At 49.2% G+C, this 18477-nt stretch overlaps 1 protein-coding gene across 2 annotated transcripts in view; it reads right to left on the bottom strand.

Moving 5' to 3' along the window:
* The window catches only part of ALPK3 (alpha kinase 3), a 43494-nt gene that overhangs the window by 9965 nt on the left and 15052 nt on the right, over positions 1–18477 (bottom strand). For both annotated transcript variants that reach the window (XM_070570655.1, XM_070570663.1), the window contains 3 exons: positions 14019–14136; positions 12179–13412; positions 249–2352 (listed from right to left, as the gene is read on the bottom strand). In XM_070570655.1, coding sequence (XP_070426756.1) covers positions 249–2352; positions 12179–13412; positions 14019–14136 — 3456 coding nt within the window. The remainder of the gene's footprint in view (positions 1–248; positions 2353–12178; positions 13413–14018; positions 14137–18477) is intronic.

Here is an 18477-nt window from a genome sequence, read left to right on the forward strand (position 1 = left end):
CCGAAACCGGGCCCTTTGCTATGCACTTGATTTACTCTATCCCATTCAACCCTCACAATGTTATGAAGTCGGTACTATTACCAACTCCAAGTGGCAGAGCCAGGGCGAGAGCCAGGCCTGATTCCAAAGCCTGTGCGACCATGACCTGAGAACACCTCCGGAAGGCACTCTGTGAAGGCCTTGCAGACCTGCGTTACCCCAGCGGCTGCAGCAGAGTCCTCTTCCGAGCAGCCCTCCCCACCGCTCACCTTTGAGCAGATCTTTGGCTTTCCTCTGCTTGGCCGGAGAATCTTGCTTGCCTTCATCCAGGACCGGCTCTGCATCCGGACCGCTGGCCTTGGGGCTGGAGCCCAGGTCTGCTGCAGCCGGCTCCTCCTCTGCCCGCGGCACCTCCAGCAGGCCTGCCTTTCTGCCCTGGGTCGGGGAGCGTTTCTCCCGCCCTGGAGTCCCCGGGGACCCAGGTGCAAGGCCCTTCCTGGGCCCCCGGGGGGAAACCGTGGGGCTCTCCCTTTCTTCAGGCTTGGCTGCCTCCCCGTCTCCTGCTGCTCTGATCTTAGGGAGAAATCTCTTCCTCCGGGCCCCCAGAGCCAGTTCCTCAGGGGTGGCTGCGGGGAGACTTGTCAGAGCCTCCCCGGGGACCTCCTCCTCCTGGAAGGCTTCCTGGGCTCTGCTCTCTGCTGAAAGAGGGCCCTGCCCGGAGGCTGCCTGCCTCCCCGCCTCCCCCAGCAAACCACCCATGCTGCTCTCTTGGGAGGTCCCCAGAAGGCCAGGCCCCTCAAGAGAAGCCTCTCCCTCACCCTCACTGGATCCTTCTGAGGCCAGCCCAGGGCCCTCCTCCTCGCCTACCACGATGGAGGGGACAGTGAGGAGACTGGGGCCAGGGCCCCGGGCGGCAGCCAGGGCCTGACGGCCAGCCTGCACCTCGCGGTCTAGGAGACCGGTGAGGCGGCGGGAGGTGCAGGGGCTCAGCAGCAGGGTCTGCGCACTCTGCACCAGATGGTTGTTCTCCACGCGCTCCAGGATGCGCCTCGACGTCCGGGGACTCAGACCGGCCACTTCCACCGTGGGGACCAGAGTGGAGGAGGGCGCCAGACCCCCAGTGGCAGCTCCCCCAAGGGGCTCTGTGCCCCCTCCACTCGTCTGTGTGCTGGAGAGCTTTAGCAGCAGAAGCAAGTAGTTCTTCAGGGAATCTATGAGGCCAGGGTCACAGCTCCGGGGGCCTGAGGTCCTCCCTTCCACATCTGGAGCCTTGGCACACGCCCCCTCACTGCTGGCTGCCGTGGTTTCTGGTGAGTGACTCTGGGTGGGGGCCCCCTGCCCCAGGTGCAGTGGGGGAGCAGAACTCAGCAAGTCCTGGTCCCCAGAGGGCAGGAAGGCAGCCGCCCTCAGGTGCTGAGAAGTCGGGATGCTGGGCAGCCCCTCCTCTGAGCTTTTGGTCAGGCCAGTGTCAGGAGGAGAGGGCAGAGTGGACACCTCTGGGCTCAGCCCAGCTGGAGGACAGCCCCCCAGATCCACAGACAGCACTTCCCCCAGCTGCTCCTCCTTGGGGCGCTGGAACAGGCCGTTCTCCAGCTCATCCTTGACTGGACCTGACCACTCCAGCCCTTGACATCTCTCTCCTCCCATCTGCTCCAAAGCACCCTCAGGAGTCAGCTGTGCCCGGAGTGTGAGGCCTCCTGCCAGGGGGCCCACCACAGTCTCCTTGTGATTCCCAGAGCCTCTTATTGCTGCTTCCTCAGATCTGAGCAGGAAACCAGGTTTTTCTGGGACAAAGTCTCCTTCTGGAGTCTGCTCAAAACATTCAATAATCTGAGGAGACCTAGGACCCTCTGAAGGGAGCTCAGGGGCTCTGAATTGGGGCCTGAGGCTGGTTCTGGACTGCTTCTCTGACCGACCTTTCACGCCTGTGGGTACGCTCCCCTCTGACTGTGCCCCCTTGTCTTCCTGTATCCTGCCACCTTCCTCTGTCCTCTCATCTGCCTGCATCCTTTCCACCTGTGTCTCCACCCTTCCCTGTGCCACCATATCCACCCAGGAACTCCTGTCTGACTCTGGCCTCTCACGTTCTCGTGTCACAACGTCCACCTGTGTCTTCCTCTCTGCCTGTGTCCTCTGGGTTGTTTGTGTTCCATCTCCCTGTGTCCTCCCATCCACCTGCATCTTCCCATCAGCCTCTGTATTCTTCTTGCCTACAGTTTTCCTGTCGGCAGACATTCTCCTGTCCTCCTGGGTTTCTGTATCCATGGGCTCAGTGATGCCCTGACTTCTGGAGGTGCTGCAACCAGCAGAGACTGTATCTGCACTGTTGCTGGCTGACGTGGTAGGAGCCATGGCTGCCTGGGACTCCAGGACCTGAGAACACATGGACAAAAGCAAGAACTTAGCTACAGGTGCCTTAGGATCTCTTTCCAATCTGGCATTCCAGCCTCCTCTGACCTCATCCAGAACGGCCCTGATGGGAACCCTGCCACCTGACTCCTCAGGCCTGACTAAGGGTAAGAAAGCAAAGGACATGTGACAAAGCCTCAAGCCTGCCCACTCTCCCCAACCCCGATCCCAGAATTTAGACCAGGGAATATCCAGAATCCAGGTCTAGCTCTGGCCCTTCCTGCTCTCCTTGAAGAAATCCCGCCTTTCCTGAAAGACCCTGCTCATGTGTTAACCCAACCCTCACCCCTGCCATTCAGAGGACAGTGTTCTCTCCCCAGGGCTTCTGGGCAGTCGATCTGCGCCTCTCTTGTGGCACTAACTGCCCCGTATAGAATTACGGGTGAAATGGGAGAGTGCTGAAGGGTCTCCTGATAATGACCTCCATGGCAGCACCACCGCTAACGTCGAGTGAGGCATCACACGATGCTATCCAAACAGAGGGTTAAAGCAATTATGAATGGTGCCTATGCCAGGAAATCAATGAAACGTAATAATATTACCCTTTTAAACACCCACTATTTGCAAAGCACTATGCTAGGCCCCAACTTATTATATATATATATTACCTCCCTTGCCCCTCATAACAATATGAAATAGTTACGAGAGTTATCTCCGTGTTAAGAGATAAGAACACTGATGGCCAAAGAAGGGGTGTGATTCGTCCATTATCAGATAGTAAGTGGTGGAGCTGAGCTCAGAAGCCTGGTGTGTCTAGTTTTAAATCCCACGTTCTTTGCTGTCATTCTACAATGAAACCCATTTAAATATAATTATAGGACTTCCTGTCAAACATAGTGGCATAAGACAGAAATTTGCCTCTTTTCCTCCTGGATATAATCGAAACCAACAAAGTAAACAAGAAACAAACAAAGCAAACTGTTGTTAATAAAACTGGAGGCAAGTAAAACCTACAGTCTCAAAAAAAAATGGGTAGGGGCTGCCAAAAGCAGATAGATGAAACACTGGGAGGTTGAAGAGGAACAAAAGCTGTTTGGGGGAAAAAACAGTGAAACTGCTCAGCAAGCCTCAGAATATGCCAGCAAATCACAGCTCCTAGAAAAAGGGCTCATCCTAAGATGACGAATCCTCAAACTCCACGTATGAAGCTGTAGGATCGTGGCGGAGTGGGTAGAAATCAAGCAGAAGACACATAAGGGAGACGTCCAGCAGAGACAGGGAGCGGGCAGTGGAATAGCTCAGTGGAGCAGATCTCCTCAAACACCAGCAAAAATACACTCCCGAAGAAACCTCCCGAAAATTGCTAAGCTTAGAAAATTGTTTTTGAACATACAAGGGCTTAAGGAATGTTGTTCTCAAGAGCCCTGCTTGAGGAAACTACCAGAGAACAAACTGGCCAACCAAAAGGTGATTAGGGGAACCACAGCAAAAGAACTGATGGTGAGCACTGAAGATGGATTTAACCGTAGAACCAAGACTAAAACCACAGGAGTTTAGAGGGGCAGGTCAGAATGCCAATGTTTTATGCCCTGACGAGGCAGAAACAATAGAACTAGTACAAAAGGGGAAGAGGAATGTGACAAGTGGAGTAAATTCCTTGACTGTATCACCGACACGAGCCAGGAACCAAAGACATTAGTCAAAGCTGAAAAACCAGGTAATGGAAATACAGGATATTTAATTGTACAAACATTTATTTCACTCAGAAATAAAACTTTGGTAGAGAGGAAGAGGAAATATTTTATCATCACTCAGCATAAAAAATTAAAAGACATTGACAAAAGAAAAGATAATTAATGATATTATATGTTTTAAATTATAAATTACTACATACAAATATTACTATGTATCAGAAGAACCACACACAAAACCAAACAGATCACATCATAAAAGACTTTAAAATAGATAGAATTAAACTTTTTAAGTTAAGTATAGAATTTACAGTTACTTTACTGAGTATGAAATTCTGAATGACTAGTATGAATATGGAAACAATAAGAGTTTGATGAATAATCAGGAGCCATCAAATATAAGTCTGACCGATGGCAGAATTTTAACGAAAATGCTCCTCCAACTTCTCTGACAACCAGTAAGATACTAACAGACAAAAACTCCTTGTAGCCGACAAACAGCACTCAGTAATATGTTAGAACTTTCTTTTAACTCCTGGTATTCCAGGATTAGGAAATATTAATGTGGATATGAGATCTATAAATTTACAAAGAAAATGCTGACTTTGCACACAAGACTCACGAGAACAGAACTTCTGACTAAAGCTATCTTCACTCCCCGTCTCCCCAGCCTGATCAGTCCCTGCGTCCCACTGAACCGACTTCCTCAGTATCTCACATCCATTCCCTTCTCTGTCTCCACTGCCGACTACCTAAACCAAGCTGCCAATGCTGACTCTGTCTCGCCTGGACTACTGGAAATCCTCCTCCTCGTTGGTTTCCATGCCTCTTATCCTCACGGCAGCCTAAGTGATCTTTCCAAAACAGATCTGATTGTGACACTCCGGGGCTCAAAAACCTCTCAGTGGCTTATCACTTACGGGATAAAACCAAAGCCCTAGCCTAACAGAGCAGAAAGTTCAAGAACACTCTGTCAGTCAGGGTGCGGGGCAGCAGTCATCGGCACAGCCTCCATGGATGGCAATTCGGGATTATCTAGTAAAACTAAAAATACTATGCTCTTTGACCCAACAATTCCATTCCTAGGAATTTATCCTATAGATATACTTTCATGTGCAAATAGATTTACATACAAGGATATTCATTGCAGCATAGTTCACAATAGCAAAAGACTAGAAATTACCTAAATTCCATCAACACAGAACTGATCCAATGAATTACAGTACATCCATATTCCAAATAAATAAAATCAATATCCAAGTGAAAAAGCAAGGTGTGGATAGAAGGTATAATACAGTATGCAATCTTTGAGTGGAAAATACACACACACACACACACACATGCACACACACACACATATTGTAAACACACAGAAAATAGTTCTGGAAGGCTGCCCAGGAAGAGGAACTGGGTGGTGGGGGTGGCGAATTGAGGAAGACAATATTCTCTATATACCTTTTAAAGATTTTACTTTTTTCCTTTTTCTCCCCAAAGCCCCCGGGTACATAGTTGCATATTCTTCGTTGTGGGTCCTTCTGGTTGTGGCATGTGGGACGCTGCCTCAGCGTGATTTGATGAGCAATGCCATGTTCGCGCCCAGGATTTGAACCAACGAAACACTGGCCCGCCTGCAGCGGAGCGCACGAACTTAACCACTCGGCCACGGGGCCAGCGCCTCTATATACCTTTTATACTTTTTAAATTTTACACCATGTGCATATGACGCATACTTAACAAAATTCAATTAAAATTGAAAATAAATAAGTAAATAAAACCTTGTGTGACCAGTGAGGCCCATCCTTCAGCAAGGGTCCCAGGTCTATCTCTCCAGGGTCATCTCTTGGGTCCCTCCACCCGACAACACTAACTTACCGTAGTGACTATTGTGCTATTTTATAACCACTTTGTATGTGTTTTTCCTCTGCCGGACATTCTCAGCCTTCTCCTTGCTCATTTAGAGGACTCCTTCTCAACCCTGAAGACCCCACTCAAGTTTCTTCTCTTCTTTGAAGACTTCTGAGTCCCCTTCTCCACCTCCAAAAAATGTTAGTGGCTTCCTACCCTATGCAGCCCTGGCAACTGTACCTACTTCTCCCATTATACCCTCATTCTGTGTGGTAGTTATTTGTTGCAAGCATGTGTCACCTGCTAATCTGTGAACGCTCCCTCTCCAAACAGGGCCCAGCACAGGTCCAGGGTTAGAGTTGGTGCGCAATAACCATATGGTGATTGGTTGATTGAATACTTTCTGTACTCTCCTACAAAGGGTGACCTCTCTAAACTATGGGGGGTGGGAGGGTGTCTGTCTGTCTACATCTGGAACTGTCTGGAGATACGAGAAGGAATGTCATATTTTTCTTAAAAATAAAAATTGTGTGAGCAGGGGTGAACCCAGTTGGTTCTCTGTGAGTTTTTTTTCACTACAGAGAACACGAGTAGGTTTAATTTGCCATCCTGTCTTTCCCACAAATTCTCAGAGATTAAGGACCCAGGCTGGTCCACCTTTGCATCCTTCCCAGGCTCAAGCGCGTAGGAGGCTCACAGGAATGAACTAGTGAATGACAAGTACCATGGCTTTAACCTTCTAACGGGGCATAGCGCTGGTTTTGGGAGGCAGAGGACAAACCCAGGAGCTTAACAGGGAAGGGGCAGAGCAGTGTCAAGAACTCAAAATCCTTTGCAGTGCTATTTAGATCTGTCCTGCGGGTGTGTCGCCCAATGGCAAGTCTGATATGCTGTTTTTGATAAGCTGTTCAGAACCAGATCCACGCATGAACAGCTTGGGAATAAGCTCAGGAACTTATAAACAGCTTGTGAAGTCATTTTCCCAACATTCTCCCTCTCCATGATGTCCCCTGTACTTTCTGGGTCCCTAGGGCTCCCCGTTTCAGTCCTCTGGCCAATAGCTGGGGCTTCCTTTACCCCTCAGTGTCACATACTTTCACACATAAACCTGTGTCCTGGGCCAAGGAAGGGACTCAAAAGAGAAAAAAAAGCAAAAGGGCTTCATCCCACTCTCTTGGGACCACAGCTCCTCTGAATAGAGGGAAGATTCCCTCCCTCAAAGTTTCAGATACCTGTGGCCTCTGCTGGCACTACTGTCACTACCAGGAAAGCCCTTTCCTACTCTCAAGCCTGATCTAGAGGGCTTCTCCTGGAGCTCTCTCTGTCCATGCTCATGCTTATTTCTGGGTATCTGATTGCATTAAGTCCAGGCCAGGGAGTGCTAGAAGATTTTTTTTAAAAGGTAAACACTGCTGGTTCAGTGGTACTTTGAACCCTACTCTTCTTCCCAGTCTATCTGTTACTCTTTGCTTGTCTAAGTCATCAAATGGCTGCACCATGCATCTCACCCAAGTTTTTCACTGCATTCAATGGGATACGCAGGGTGGAGTGTGTTTGCTCCATCTCATCCAGAAATGGAACTGCCATTACCATAATAACTAACTTGATGTTAGTTATTGTATTTTTCGGTTCTGGATTTCTGGTTGGTTCATTTTCAAGTCTTTGCCACATTTTATAGTTTCTAGTTCTCTGCTGAAATTTTCAGTCTTGTCTTTTTACCTTCTTGAATATAGGAAGTATAGTTTTAGTTTTATAGTTCATGTCTGATAATTCCAAAAGTTGGAACCCACTGTGAACACATTTATATTGTCTGCTGGTTTTGCTGGTTCATTTTCATGTTTTCTTCTCTTTACGTGCCTGCTTATATTCATTTGAGTGCCAAATATTATATTTTAAACACTTTTTAAGAATAATTTGAGGCTTAAAATGATGCTATCATTCTCCAGATGATTTTTGTTTGCTTCTTCCAGGTGCTCCATGCTGTTTGTCCTTCCCAGAAGGTCTTCCTTCCTTTCCTTCACCTCCCTAATTTCCTACTATCTTGGGATACTACGGGCATTCTTTTATATTAAAAAAATTCTATGTGATGTTTTTCTACTATGGTATTTCCATTAATAAATCCTATGCATGCTGCCGACCAGTCTGGTCTCTTTGCAGATACCTTCCCTAGTGAGTGCAGACCACCCCACTCTCCTTCCCTGGAAACCCACTGCAGTAACTCTTCATCACATCCTCTCTGTGCTTAGGGTCTGGTGTAAGTCTAGCCCCTCAATTCATTAGCTAATTCCTTAAGGCAAGGATCATGTCTGTCCTCAAGCGCCCTTCCTTCAACAGCTCTCAGAAAATACTTACATTTCATGTATTCTCTGAAAACCAAAGAACCCTTATTATAGAGGGGAGTTTCCACATCTTTGGATGATCACCCTCAGGACTGACAGGGTTTCTCAAGAAGAGACACTCTGAGGTCTCAAGGCATTCAGCAGAGCTCTCTCACACCTACACTGTCCCCTCCGAGGATTTGGGCAGATAGGGCGTTCTGCCATGTCCCCATGCTCCTGCACCTCAGCTCCAGAGATCTGAGGCAGTCTCAGAGAAGATCTCAGCAGGGCACTAAAAAGCAGCCTTTGAGGGCACTGACAGCCAGTTTCCACTCACCAAGTACCTTTAAAGGCAAGATTGCATCTGCCAGGGAAGAGCTGTCTCAACAGCAAGGCTGAGCTCCAGGGGAAGGTCTCTGGACATTCTTAACAACCCAAGAGGCCTCCATTCTAGCATCTGCTCCTCATCCTCATCCAGGACGGAAGCCTAAACTGAGCTGCAGAGATAGCCCTTATTCCCAGGAAGGGAAATCAAAACAGAGGAGGGGAGCAGCAGTATCCCATCCCAGAAGCAGAGACCCTTAGAGTACCCAACCCTAACGAGAGACTCGCTGGGCCCACATGAAGAAAACAACAGTACTCAAAAAGAAGAAAGAAAGAAGGTTTGAGTCATGGAAATAAATACCATGCTCCCAGAGGAGAAAGCTATATATTAAGATATTGATGTGTCCCAATTAGTCTTATACTTAAGGCAATCCCAATCAAAATACCAATGGTCTGGAAACAGAAAGCAGGTTGCTTGGGTCTGAGGGTGGGAACAAGGAGTAACTGCAAAAGAGAACAGGGACCTTTTGAGGGTGATGGGAATGTTCTGCAACTGGACTGTGGTAATGGCTGCACGACTCTGAATGTGTACGTTGAATTATGCACTTTAAATAAGGGAATGTTGTGGTATGCAAATTTACCTCAATAAAGCTGTTTGAAAATATATAGCTAGCAAGTTTTACTAAAAGAACATTCAAAATGTAAATCTGACTTCAGTTTTTCATGAAAGGATTTAACAGCCTTTTGATCTTGTTAAAAATAACTCATCATGTCTTTTAAAAGTAGTTTTTTAAAATGGTGAATATAAAGATACAAGGCAAGAAAACAACGGTATCTAGGAGTTGGGAGAATTTCAAACAAGGATTCTGAAGTTTTCCTAAAGGAATAAAAAAGAGAGAATAGCTAGGAAAATTTTTAAAAGAAGTATAAGAGAGTTGCTCTGACAGAAGTTAAAGCTATAATAATTAAAACAAGATCATCCTGTTGTAAGAATCAACAAACAGATTAATGGATTATGATAGATGTATAGACAGAAACTAAGATAGGCTTTAGTGTGTATAAAAATTAGTATAGAAAGAAAGAATCATAAACTAATAGGTAAGGGTTGAATTCTCCACAAATGATATTGGGGGAAGTTACCTATTTATTAACCAAAATTGAGCTATAGTATGATGCTACATTATACACCCAAGTCAATTCCAGATTAATTTAAAAGTCAAATGAATGAATTCAAACAACAAAAATTATTTTAAAATATAGATTAATATTTAACTTTAGAATGGGGAAGGAAATCATAAACACTATGGAATAATATGCAGATTGTGACATCTTATACAATCATTAAAAATGAAGTTTTTCAGATAACTTTTAGGAATACCATAAGAAAATACTCATGAAATAATGAAAAATAAAGAAAGCAAGATATAAAACTGAATCAGAATAACAGCACAAATTAAATTTAAAAAATAGTAAAATTACATATATAAAATGATTGGTAGATACCCCAAGATGTCTCTGGATGATAGAATTATAGGTGAGTTTTTACTTTCTCCTTTTAATTTTTAGGGTTTCCACCCATATTTTCTACTACGACCATGTGTTTCTCTCATAATCAGAAAAATAGTTTTTTAATAAAAGATTTGGTAGAATGAAAATATGAAAAACCAATCAAATTCAGCCACTAAAAAGCAATAGCTGCAAAATACACATAGATGTTAAATGCATTTTTAACATGTATGATACACTTCACAATTTTTTAAAGTATAAAAAAATAAAATGAAAGCCACACACGCTTTCTGCGGGAACAGTGGAACCACCGCGACAGCCTCATGCCTCCTCCTCTCACCTGTGAAAGGCAAGCAGGGCCCTGGCCAGCAGGATGCAGCCGTCCTGGCTGCGGTGCTCCCCACTGCTGTGGGCCGAGAAGCCAGATTCACTCTCAGACTTGGCCGCCAGCCTGGTCGCTTCCCAAAAGAGCTCCCCAGGGGCCCATGAGAGCCATCCCTACAGTAAGGATGGCTGTCAGGACATGGAGCAGCCCCGTGTGGGCCACTAGGAACTCACCACACCAGCTTCCGACATCTCCCGAGACCAACGGTGAGCAGGTGAGAGTCAGGAACCGATTCCAGAGCATCTGGTCTGAGGTTTGCCCTCTCCTAAGCCCTCTGAACTTCTGCCCCACAGACGAACCTCAGCACACACCGAAATGAAACCGCGTCCCCTGACCACCCTTGAAACTGGCCCCTCCTTCCCCCACGAACGTTCTCTCCCTGGGAAGGGCAGGCCTCCCTGCTCTCCACGAAGCATCCTTTTCCCTCGGCCCTTCATGAGGTGCTGAAGCAGCTTGTCCCTCATGAGTTTCCCTCGGCTGTCCCGAGGAGCCCTCCGTCCTCTGCCCCGACCCTGTGAAACTGCTTTCAGCTGCTCCGCCTGTTTCCTGGGGCCCATGTTCCCGCCTCCTCCATCCCAAGAAACGGTCTCATCTCAGTTCCCGCCAGAATGTTGTTTCCACTTAGGGTTGCCAGATTCAGCAAAAAGAAATACAAGACACCAGTTAAATTTGAATTTCAGATAAGCAATCAATAATTTCTTAGTCTAAGTCTCTCTCATCTATTTTATCGACCCCACGCCCACTCCTGAAACACTTTTTCTTTCTGCCACTCATCAGAAATACTGTCTTCTTTCTGTCCCACCATAAAACACTCTGTCTCCCAACACTCCTGTAAACACTGCCTGCCCTCTGCCCCTTGAAACACGAAACATTGACAAATGGGACAAACCTTCCCTCTGTCACTCTGCTCAATCCTGCTCCTCTCTCCCTTTCTCCCCCCATCAAACTCCTTAATGCTGTCAGCCATCTGCCTCTTTCTGCCAATAGTGGACGCCCTTACCCCTGTCTCCATGCAAAACATCATCTTTTCTCTGTTGGCTGATGATCCCAGAAGATGATGACACTCTTGTTCCCAGGTAAAACAGTTTGCCTCTCTCTCCCACCACGTAATATCTTATACGCACTGCCATTTATTGACACACCAGGCACTGTGCTAAGCACTCGGACTCTTACAACAGCCCGATGAAGTAGGTGTTATTATTATTAGTAGTAGTAGTAGTTATTCTGATTTTAAGACTTGCCCTAGATCACACACAGGTAAGGATAGTCAGATTTGCACATAGGTATACCTGACTCCAAAATTTTAGATAAAAACCTAGATTAAACCAGAATTTCCTAGAAATTTGGCACCTTAAAAATCTTCTAATGAGCATCCGGGTCGAGACCCACTGCGTACTGCGCACACTCCTGCTCCCCGGTGTCCCCCATGAAACACTGTTGACTCAATACAGCCCACAGAAAACTCCCCACTGGCCCTTCCCTCCCCAGGGAGCATCGCCGTCCTCCACCTCCCTCTGGGGCACAGTCCCCTCAGCCATGAACTCCCATGCCGTCAGAAGAGAGGGGCACAGGCAGGCTGTGCTGCCCTCATACCTGGCATATGGAGATTGGCTGGGGCAAGGGCCAGGCCTGTGGTCCCCTGCTCCTGGCTGGCACTCCACCCCACCCCACCCCCTTCTATAAATAGCACACTGCTCTCTGGCTGCCGAGGTGTTGCAGCAAGAGTTTCCATGAGGTCAGTTTCCCAGAGCGGCCTCCCGGCACCCAACACCCTCACTTACCTCTCCTGGAGTCCTGTGGCTGGCTCGCCCCTGCAGGGGGCTGTCCCGGGTGCTGTGTCTCCGCCGGGCAGGGGGTGTGGGCACTTCGGCAGAGGCCTGAGGCGGGGCCTTCCCTGAGCTCTGTGCCCCAGGTTCTGGAGCTTGACTCTGGGAAGAGTCGGGCTTGCTGTTGGTGGCGGGCTCCTCTTTGGGCTTCGGAGGGGCAAATCTCTTCCTGTTGAAAGGCCTAGTCAGCTGGGGGGCTGAGGGCGTGGGCTGGCCAGGGGTAGCAGGCCCCTTCTCACCTCCAGCCTCGCTGGGTACCTTCCTTGAGGGCATCTCCCCAGGGGCCCTATTGCTTGGGGTCTGGGGCTCCTCCCCGCCCTGGGGCCTGACGGCCCGGGTACTCTCCAGATACAAATCTTTCAGGGAGAAGTACATTTCGCGGTCTGGGCCTGGGACAGGGGCCGGGGCATTCTGGGCCTGGTCTTGAGTGGCCACAGCAGAGGCTGGCTTCCTGATGCTACCTACTCCAGAGGACCTAGGCCCCCGTGCGGCCTTGCCTTTGGGCTGAGTCTGAACCTGCTCTGTGTCCATGGGCCCCTGTGTCCCACAGGAATCAGGCTTGTCTGAACTGGGGACATAGTTTTCAGAAGAACGGTGGCTTCGAGCTGCCTTTTCTAACTCTGGCTTCCGTGGCCCTTGCTTAGGGTCCTCATCTTTCTTTTTCTTCTTGGCCCCAGACTCCTTTTTGGGGGCTCTCTGAGGCCCCAGCTCCATGGCCTCACAGATGTACGTCAACAGGCCGTGCTCCCCGTCTTCCCCATTCTCTGGGACAGCCTCCCCATTGGTGGTCACTTCTCCAGGAGCAAAACTGTTGATCAGGCCCAAAGCTGGGTGCTGACCAGGCTCAGTCTCTCCTTCCTGCCAAGCCTCCAGGGTCCCGTCCTCAGCCTCCCTGGTAGGGGCCGGGGGGACTGGCACCTCAGCCCCATTCAGCCGCCGCTTTCGCTGGAAGCGGTCGGGGCTGAGCTTGCGCAGGGTGTCGGCCTCTCCCACGGCCTCCTTCCCGTGCTTCCAGCTCTGCTCTATCTCACGCATCTTCGCTGCAGCCTTGCGCTTCAGCTTGGCGAACCAGCGCTGGTGGATCTTGTACTCAGTCATGGTGCCCACCTCCAGGACCCCAGAGCAGGACACAATGCCCTTGGGGTTCCGGGCAGAGGCCTGGTAAATGGCGGCATCTTCTTCTTGACACCTAGAGGTAGGAGCACGCATGAGATGCCAACTCTCCCCTCCTGGAAGGCGAGAGGCCCCCAGTCCCAGCAGCCAGAGCCTCTCGGAGTAGAGCACACTGCCCTGCCCCTGGCAAGCCCTGCCCTGGGAGACACGCCCCACCTCAGACCTCACCGCGTCCAACCCTCCCCATTACAGTCGAGGAAACAGAGGCCGGCAAGAAGGGGGAGGTGACCAAGGTCATGCTGTTCCAGAGGGATTAGACTTGGGGCCCAAGAGAGCTCCCTTCAGAGGCAGGTGACCCACACAGCCCCTTGTGAACTAAGGATGACACAGGAGCTTTTTTTGGCAGCTGACCTCATGGAAAATGTTTCTATGGGTCAGGACCTCCTCTGGTTGCGCTCAGCTCTCTGGCTGTCAGAAATATCCCACCCCGGCCTTAGGAGATCCCAGACACTGGCGAGCAGACACGGTTCACCAGGTGGTTCGACTCGGCAGCAGAACCCTGCCCTCCATGCCGAGATCCTGCCTGGGCATCTTCATCCGGCTGACTCCATTTCTGAGGGCAGGCTTGGGCCATGGGACCCTCAGGAGGGCAAAGGGAGCAGAGCAGGTCCCTCTCCCTCACCTGTAGAGCTGCAGTGTGTGGCGGTTGCCCTGATGAGTGATCTCGTATTTTGGCAAGCCACAGTAACGGTCCAGCTCTGTGTCATCCTTGTACCAGGTCACCTCTGGCTCCGGGTATCCTAAGAAGGAAGCAGGAGACTTGGGTTGCAGGAAGACCAGTTCCAAAATAGTAGGAGGAGAGAAAAGGATGCCGTGGCTTCTCCAGACCACCTGAAGAGACTGGACTGGCCCCCCTAGCCCGGGCTCGCTGGAGGAACAGGGCTATCATACAGCGCCCTTATTTTTAGAAGTTAGGCCCTGTCAAAGCTGAAAACTGTTCCCCTTCAGCAGCTGGAAGGCAAATATGGAGGAGAAATTTCCTAGCTTCCTGGTAAGAAAGGAAGCAAGGAGTTTCTAGAAAGCCTTGGCTGGTAGTAATAAGCTTCCTTTCTTCAGTGGTCTGTTCTACATCCTCAACTCTAGTAACAGCTCTATCCTCAGAAGTCTTCCCCAAGTACCCCAACACCAATGGCACTGCCAAGAGCCCTCCTTCTCTCACTCCAGGATCCCGAGCTGTTAGTACTGTTTTATGGCACAGCTAAAACATCCATCCATCATCCATCATCCATCATCCATCTATCCGCCCATCCACACCTACCTACCTACCCATTCACTGCTTGAGACCCACTGAGGTGTCTTCCCAGCCTCTCCTCTCTGGGGACTTCCATCCCTCAAGGAGAGGGACTTCCCTACCCACAAGGGGAGCTTCCAATCGTTAGAGTCACATGACCCTGCCTCCCTGGCCACATAGCTGATTGGTCCAATAATTGACACCCAATCAGTTAAGCTAATCCAATTCTTTGATTTAAGATTTGGGATTTAGGACCTAGAAACAGTTAACCCTTGTGTCTGGAGATAAAATTTCAAAGGGGTACAGCCATGTTCTACCACATGGACTGAGAAGCAGACAAAGCTGGTCTGCAGCAAGATGGAAAAATGAAGTTGATGTTCAGGATAGAATAAGAGACAGGAGACAGAGAGACCTCCAACATCCTTGCAAATCCTGGCTCCATTCCTTGTCTGGGCACAGCTGCACTCCTACTTGTCAATCCCATACAGCCTTACCAATGAATTCTGCTTCAGTTCTTAAGTTCACACCAATTGATTGGCAATACTTATTAGAAATCAAAGACTTGATATATATTCCCTCAAATATATATATATTAAGTCTGTGCTGACTGCCAAGCAAGAGTTATGAAGATATGGAAGCTTGACAGCCAGGGTCTTTGCTCTCAGGGACCCTACTGTACAGTAGAGGAGGTAAGACGGATCCCCACACAAGGCAGGGATGGCCCTGCCTCTGTGCACACACTCTGCCTTCCCTATGGTCTATGGATAAACTGCCCACACACCTAATAAAGCTGCCCGCACTGATCCCCTCTCCTTGTCTCGTCAAGGACATCTCTCCAATAGTCATTTCTGCCCTCTTCTGCATCATGAAACGTTTCCTCTCTGTTGTATCATTACCATAAGCATAAAAGCCTGCTGTACTTTAAAAAGTTCTTTAAAAAGAACTGCATTTGACCCCACATCCTCCTCTAGCTCCTGCCCCCATTTCTCTGTTCTCTTCTTTACAGAAAGATTCTTTGAAAGAGTTGTCTGTACTCACTGTCTTCACTTTCTCTCCTTCAATCAGGCTTTTGTACCCACTGCTGCACCAGAATGGCTCTTGTCAAGGTCACCCAGGACTCACACATTGCCAAAGTCACTGGTGATTCTTATGCTTCATCTACCCAATCTATCAGCTTTGACCCGCCCCCTCCTTCCTTAAACGGTTTCCTCACTTGCTTCTGGACACCACTCCTTCCGAATGCTCTTCCCACTTCACTGGCCACTCTTCCTCATCTCTTTCATCCATTCCATCCTTACAACCTGGGCTTGTAAATCTTAAATGCGCCAGGGTTCAGGCCTCAGAACCATTTTCCATTCTCTATCCCTACAACCTTGGGCATCTAACCCCATCCTGGGGCCTTTAAATATATCCGTAGGCTCATGACTCCCAAATTCGTATCTGCAGCCCAGACCTCTCCCCTGAACTCCTCATTCTTATTTCTGACTGTGCACCTGACATCTCACTCGGAGGTCTAATAGGAATCAAACACATCCCAAGCCAAACTTCTCATTCCCCTCTCTGAGCCAGTTCCCACATAACTCAGTAAATGGCAACTCCATCCCTCTAATTTAGTTCAGGCCAAAAACGAGGAGGTAATCTTGTATTCCTTTCTTTTTCTCAGGTCCACTACATGAGACAACGCTACGGGCCCTCTCTTTAGAATATATCCAGAATCTGATCACTTCTTGCCAGTCCCCACCACCAAGCTGGTCCATCCCCATCCTCGCAGTTTCTGCAATAACCTCCTTGCTGATCTGACTGCTTCCATCTTGGCCTCTCTTCAGCCCATTCTCAGTTCAGCAGCAGCCAGAGGAAGCCTTTTAAAACAAAGTCAGATCATGGCACTCCTCTGCTCAAGACACCCCCATCGTTCCCATTTCTTAAGGCCCTCATGGTCTGCACCCCATGACTGCTCTGGCCTCAGCTCCTTGGACTTGCGTGCTGCACTCCAGTCACATGCTCCCGCTGGCTCGTCTCTAACGCACCATGCGAGCATCACACCTCAGTTCTTTCAGGCTCTGTTGGTACGTTACCTCCTCAGAGAGGCCGTCCCTACCCGCCTGTGCAAAACAGCAACTCTCTCTCCCTGGCACTTCTTATCCCTCTTACTACGTTTATTTTTCCTCAGAGAAGGCATTGCTCCCTGAATGAGTTCGTTAGTTTATGTGTATCCTCTCCAACCGCCCATGGAATTGTCAGCTCCATAACTTATCTGTGTTACTCACTGCCATCCCAGAATACATAGAGCCTGGAATGGAATCAACACTCATTAAACATTCACAGACGAATAAATGAAGTAAAGCACTAAGTGCTCAGGGTGCAGAGAAGGGAGCAAGCACCTTGGCTGGGGAACCAGGAAAGGCTTTACGGCATGAGTTAAAAAACTGGCCTTGAAGGGTGGGCAGAATTTCAGAAAATGTGGGTTCAGTGCCTGTGTGTCCCCTTCACAGCACTAATCGTGAGACTGTGATTGACTATTTCCTTGTCTGCCACCCTGCTGGACTTAGGTTCCATGTGAGCAGGAAGCTTATCTTCTTTACTGCTATATCCCCACCACCTAAGACAGTGCCTGGCACATAGTAGCTACTTAATAAAAATCTGCTGGATGAGTAAGGGAAAGAGCGAACAAACAAACACGAGGCAGATAGGAAGGGCACGCCTGACAAAGGACCGTGACAGTAGAATGTGGGGTGGAGAGCAAAGGGCAGGCTGGGGACTGTGTACAGCAGCAGGGAGCAAGGGAGGCGAGGCTGCCGCTGGGTCGGCCAGGAACAAACTCTGGGCAGCCCTGACTGTAAAGCGAGCCCCATGTTTCCACTGTGAGCTAAAGCCCTGGTTACATCACCGTGCGTGTGGCCAGGGCCAGCACAGGTGTCCTCACCAACCCGTGGGATGATCTCACCCTACGAGGGCCCAGCTCAGAGTTCCCCGACCCACAACCAGCCAGCAGGGCCTCAGCCCCCAGGGCATCTGAGTCCAGTCAGGCTGGGGCGAGGGGGAGGGCTGGGGCAAGGAAGGGGACGTTGAACGGACTCCACAGCCCCAAGGTGGAGGCCTCAGCCCCCAGGGCATCTGAGTCCAGTCAGGCTGGGGCAAGGAGGGGGACGCTGAGTGGACCCCACAGCCCCAAGGTGGAGGCCTCAGCCCCCACGCCCTGCTCTAATGCCTCTTCACAAAATGGGGGCCAACCTGACCGCTTAGGGCTCCACGGCAACAACGGGTTTTGGAAACAACTTTATTTCAAAAGAAAATATTTCCTTGTCACCTGGATAATATGAACTGTATTTTAAAACACAGAAAAGCGGGAGAGGTCCTTGATCCCCAGCTGCACACACGTGTATGCCCGTGCGTGCACCCACAGGCGGCGGCACACACACACACTCGGCCCTGGCCAGGGGAGCCCACAGCAGCGCCGGAGCCCGTGGCCTGCCCTCTTCCCCCTGACGCCCTGAGACCTCTGCTTCACAGCCAGCAGGCCTGAGTCTGGAACCCAGCTCAGAGTCTCGCCACCTTGTCCCAACCATTCCCAGTCTGGAGAAGCTCAGATTCAAGGGGAGAATAATGATGAACGTAAATTTAGCGTTTTCAAAGAGCTTTCAAAGATAGAACTTCATTTGGCCCTCATTGTAATCTGGTGAGAACAACTGCTAACATTTCTTGAAGGCTTACTATGTGCCAGATATTGAGCTGAACATTTTTCATGTATTATCTCATGTAACCCTCACAGAAATCCTATGAGAAATGTACTGTTATTAATCCCCAATTTAAGAAGGAGGAACTGAAGGCCCATGAAATTAAGGCTTCTTCC

Source organism: Equus przewalskii, chromosome 1, assembly GCF_037783145.1.
Source record: "Equus przewalskii isolate Varuska chromosome 1, EquPr2, whole genome shotgun sequence".
NCBI lineage: Eukaryota > Metazoa > Chordata > Mammalia > Perissodactyla > Equidae > Equus > Equus przewalskii.